Here is a 5461-nt window from a genome sequence, read left to right on the forward strand (position 1 = left end):
ATCTCACGATTATTCTCATACAAGTGGTAATATTTTTTTCGGAGTATCCTTTTGCGGTCTGATAATAATATATAATTATACATATGATGTTCTTTGTTTGAATAAATTGACACACGTGATGAATACTATGTTACTCTAATTTGAATTGTTTAAAAAATATATCAAACAGTATCACTGAAATTACTCATTAAATTTTACATTATAACAACTTTTAAAAAGCAAACATCTACACTAATAAATCAAAACATATTAACCCTACAGTAATAGATTTAACAACATTTACCCTCGCTTTACTCCATTATCATTATGGTCCCTAATGAAAAAGAAGGTTGAGGCTTAACAACCTCAAAAAAAAGAGCCAAAATTGAGAAATAAAGCATAAAAAAAGAAGAATTAGAAAGTAAGGTCCCCTGAGCAAGATTAGGGGTTCGAATCCTGACGTTTGTGAATGGAGCAAACTGGATTGGGAGGGTCATCCTCGCCTATACAGTACCCGAACTGGATTAGTCGGTCAATAGATCGGATGCCATTGATTAATTAAAAAAAACACACACACAAAGAATGGGCCTTCCGTAGAAGCGAACCAAACAACAAAGATTAAGTTCAATTCAATAAAAATATGTAAAATTAAATAGAATTCAAAAGATAATTTTTTTAAATAAAGTGGTATAAATACTCAATTTAATAAAAATATGTAAAATTAAATAGAATTCAAGAGAGATGTTTTTTTAATAAAGTGGTATAAATACTCAATTTAATAAAAATATGTAAAATTAAATAGAATTCAAGAGAGAGTTTTTTAATAAAGTGCTATAAATACTCAATTTAATAAAATATGTAAAATTTAAAATAATATAAAAACCTTTAAACATATTTGATAAAAAATCGTATGCATATCTCAAAATGAAAAATGTAAAGCACATAAGTTTAGTAGACCCTTTAGTTCTACGGGTAAACTACATATTTAATACCTGAATTATTACTTTTATTTTGTTCTAAACTTTGTTTTGTTTTAAATCATACCTAATATTTAGTTTAGGTTTCATTTTTATACCCGTCATTAAAATTTTAACAGTGATGTTGATGTATCACCATAAGTTAATGTCACATCATTATTGAAAAAATATAAAAAATATCACATTAATAGTTCTGTTAATTTTTTAACAACATGATACTAAATTGTAACGTAAACTAAATGATAAGTGTGGTTTCGGGGGAAAAAAGTTTGGATACCAAAATGGAATAAAAATAACAATTTATATACTAAACATGTATTTTACCCTAGTTGTTGTACTAATGGGGCATTTGAATGTTATGTCCTCTTTCTTAACTTTAACTGCAATTTGCAGTACTTTTTCATATTGATTCTAAAGTCTCACATCTCCATCATTATTTCCCACCTTTATATATATATATATATATATTATATACAAAATATAAATGTTAAAAGGGAATCCAAATAATATAAAGGGTAAATTGCACGTTTAGTACCCTAATTATTACTTTTGTTCCGTTTTGCTCACCAAATTATTTTTTATTTTAAAATCATACATAATTTTATGTTTTGATTTCATTTTGTCACTCACCATTGAAAAATTAGCAGTGATATTGATGCGTTACCATAAGATAATGTCATGTCATCATTGATTCTTTTATTTCTTCAAAATATCATATCAACAATGTCGAGTGATTAAAATAAAACCAAAACGTAATATTATGTATGATATAAAAAAAATAATAATTAAGTGACTGAAACTAAACAAAAATGATATGTATAGTGCTAAATGTGTAGTTTACCTTAATATAAATTGGGAGTGCCCAAAGAGGGCAGCTGAATGGTCAACTGACCTGAATGCAAGGTTATACATTTAAGCAGGGGTAGGTTCATCTTTAGTGAGAAATAAAGATGTTGATAGGCTCAAGTTTGTACATCACCCCGGTGGAGATTTTCTTATCCTAAATTTGATTTTATTAAAATCTCAGTACTGCTTTTATAAAATTTATTTGATCTGTTTATATTATAATCATGTAAGTCCATCGTTAAAATTCAAAAAACATCGAATGTATCATGGTACAATAACATTTTAATCTAAAAATTTATATATCATATCGATTTTATCTTAATTTAAAATAATTCAATAATTTTAATCCTTTATATTTAAAAATTCTATTAATTTAGTGTTTTTTATGATATTATCAAATCAAGTGAGCTCGTTAAACTAAACGACAGTTGAATAACTGCAACTGTAAAACACAACAACAAATTATTATTAAATTGTTATTACGTTAAAGAAGTGGCAAGAAATTAATATTATTTCTAGAGAAGAACAAACAATTTAAGAGAAGGACAAAAACTAAAATGATGAAATTTTTAAATATGAAAGGTTAAATTGTTTAAATTATTTAACTTAGGATCAAATTAATATTCAAAATTATTTGTTAAATTAAATTATTTAAAAATCCTAATATTTCATATTAGAAACAAGGGTATAAATGAACATAACGTTCAATGAATTGTTCGTATAACGTTCGTTTATGTTTGTTTGTTAAGCTAAATAAAAGAATATGAACAAAATTTTAATGTTTATTTAATAAATGAACGGATACGAACAAATATGTGTTTGGTTCATTTATATTCACAAACAACACATTTATGGACTCGTTTATTTATGTTCTTGAACAAACCCGTCAAATTATTGATTTACTATTTTTTTACATTTTAAATATTGGTGAATGGTGAACTAAATTGAATACATGGTAAATTTTAGTATTTAAACTAAAAGGCTTAATGAGTTTAAGCAATAATGACATAATTTACTATTTTTAGCTTTCAAATGAAAACGTTAAATAATTATGTTCGTAAACATATAAACGAATGTTAAATGAATATATTTACGAATATATTTACGGACATTAAACAAACATAATCATAACATTAAGCGAATAAACACTAACATAATATTAAAAATCTAAACAAATACAAGCAAAATATAACTACCTTTAAAAATAATCAAATGGATACCCGAACGCAACCTTATCACTGTCCCTACAACTCCATTCAATCAAGAATGGGCCTGCAGCAATCTTACAATTCACCTACAAATACCACAGCCTTAAAAACCCTAGACCTCTCGGACTAAATTCACAAACAAAGCAGAGCCACAGAGCAGTTCCTCTTGTCAATAGCCGGTCAGATTTAGCTCTCAATATATTCGTATCGAATCCATTATCATCACATGATTTTCTCCCATTTGATTTATCTTGAGTTTCAGTAGAAGAAGTTCATAATCTGATCTCTCTTTGATTTGATTTAAATTTCAGGGACAAACAAATGGCTGTTACTTTCAGCGACCTTGGTTCTGCTGGCTTGAAGAAGCTCGATGATTATCTCCTCTCTCGCAGTTACATCTCTGGGTAATTTTTAAAAAATAATCTGTAATTAAATGTTTTACAGTTGCTAGGTTTTATCTTGTTTGGTTCAGGATTTTTGTTTACTTTTTGTTTCTGCAGGTACCAAGCTTCAAAGGATGATATTACCGTCTACGCAGCTCTCTCAGGGGCCCCATCGTCTAGCTATGTGAACGTTTCTCGATGGTTTAACCACATCGACGCACTTTTGAGGATCTCGTAAGTTTTTGACCTACTTTTATGTTGGATTTTGATGTTTACTGGAGATATACTGTTATTTATTACTTTCACGTTTAACTAATAGTTTATTGGTGCGGGATCTGGATGTTTAATAGAAACTTAATGTTATTTGTTAATTTAGGTGTGTTTCTGGAGAGGGGTCTGGTGTGACTGTTGAGGGGTTTGCTCCTGCTGAGGCTGTTGCTACTCCTCCGGCTGCAGATTCGAAGGCGAGTTAATTTTGCGTGCTTTTATGTTTAAATTTAATAAATCAAGTGATTTGATTGTCTGTTGATCATCCAATTGCTTGAACATATTATGCGTGTGCAGGCTGCAGCTGCTGAGGAAGACGACGACGACGATGATGTTGATTTGTTTGGAGAAGAGACTGAGGAGGAGAAGAAGGCGGCGGAAGAGCGTGCTGCTGCTGTTAAGGCATCTGGCAAGAAGAAAGAATGTGAGGCCGTCAGCTTGCCTTTATTGTGATTATCGATTGATACTTGGTAATTGTTAGTTCTATGTAATGGTTATAACATAGAATTTCATTTTGTTCTCAGCCGGCAAGTCCTCGGTATTGTTGGATATTAAACCGTGGGATGATGAGACTGACATGAAGAAACTTGAAGAAGCAGTAAGAGGTGTTCAGATGGAAGGGTTACTTTGGGGAGCATGTAAGTATTTGGCAGGTTTGGTTTTGTCGTATATGGTTTGTCCTTAATTTGCAAACTGAATCGTGGTTACAAGTGTATATGAACTAACAAGCGAGTTGTTATCACGTGCAGCTAAGCTTGTGCCTGTTGGCTATGGTATTAAGAAATTGCAAATTATGTTGACCATCGTGGATGATTTGGTGTCGGTTGACACTCTCATCGAGGAACAACTGACGGTTGAGCCGATTAACGAGTATGTTCAGAGTTGTGACATTGTCGCATTCAACAAGATATGTAAGTATACCAGATTCTGGAAGTGTTCTTCACTCTGTTTCATGCAATACTTTTTGTGCCCTTGCGAAAGATGGGAGTACCCCATGTTTTGCATGCGAAAACTTGCTAAAAAGTCGATTTTCTTATGTGTTTTCCTTTTCATTTTGCAGAATGGGTATTTACGAATGCTTGCAATGTGTTTCCTGGAGGGCCCTTCAAAGTCATGCCCTTTATGTTATTGATTTTGCTTGAACTTAATTTAAGTTTTGTTAGTTTTATGTTGGACAATGGATCCATTGTGATTGGTATGGAAGTGTCGGTTGATGAGTTCTGCTTGAGCCCAAGTTTATTCCATGTCTGATCTAATTTGGATAAAAAAAAAAAATGAATTGAACGAGGAGTTTAGACCGAAAATTAAAACCCTAAACCCTATTAAGGGAAAAAAGTCTTGAATTTATGTTGTGTTATATTTTCAATTTCTTCTCTTCAAATAGTGTTTTGAATTACGAAAGAGTAAATGCCAGATTAGTTTTAATTGATTTTGTTGATCCAGTCGGTCGTGATCTCATTAAAATGTTTAAGCTGGTTAGTTACTCTAATCTAATTTATATATATTTTTATTCTTATTTTAAATACTTATTATGATATAATTATAAGGTTAAATTATGTAATTAGATTTTACTCTCTTTTCTCTTATTTAATTTATCGTATTTTTTTACTCTAATCTCATTAAAATGTTTAAGCTGGTTAGTACCCTAATCTAATTTTTATATATTTTTTATTTAAATACTTATTATGATATAATTATAGGTTAAATTATGTAATTAGATTTTACTCTCTTATTTAATTTATCTTATTTTTAATTTTTTTAAATTTTTTCATTGATTTTTATAGATTGAATTTATAAATTG

General features: G+C 29.7%; 1 protein-coding gene across 1 annotated transcript; it reads left to right on the plus strand.

Moving 5' to 3' along the window:
• The first annotated feature begins 3063 nt into the window (after positions 1 to 3063).
• On the plus strand, positions 3064 to 4863 carry LOC120193650 (elongation factor 1-delta-like). Its single transcript, XM_039196086.1, has 8 exons — positions 3064 to 3189; positions 3322 to 3414; positions 3511 to 3627; positions 3770 to 3857; positions 3958 to 4084; positions 4185 to 4298; positions 4410 to 4571; positions 4721 to 4863. Coding segments are annotated over exons 2-8 (693 nt in total). The 5' UTR covers positions 3064 to 3189; positions 3322 to 3331; the 3' UTR covers positions 4723 to 4863.
• Positions 4864 to 5461: the final 598 nt, after the last annotated feature.

This window comes from Hibiscus syriacus, unplaced genomic scaffold, assembly GCF_006381635.1.
Source record: "Hibiscus syriacus cultivar Baekdansim isolate YM2019G1 unplaced genomic scaffold, ASM638163v2 tig00116996_pilon, whole genome shotgun sequence".
Classification (NCBI taxonomy): Eukaryota; Viridiplantae; Streptophyta; class Magnoliopsida; order Malvales; family Malvaceae; genus Hibiscus; species Hibiscus syriacus.

What these genes read in the sequence shown, in the direction of transcription:
- LOC120193650 (XM_039196086.1), top strand. Translation starts at nt 3,332, where the DNA reads ATGGCTGTTACTTTCAGCGACCTTGGTTCTGCTGGCTTGAAGAAGCTC. An exon ending in GACGCACTTTTGAGGATCTC is followed by an intron (nt 3,628 to 3,769) that starts GTAAGTTTTTGA and finishes TTGTTAATTTAG; the next exon opens with GTGTGTTTCTGGAGAGGGGT. An exon ending in AGGGTTACTTTGGGGAGCAT is followed by an intron (nt 4,299 to 4,409) that starts GTAAGTATTTGG and finishes TATCACGTGCAG; the next exon opens with CTAAGCTTGTGCCTGTTGGC.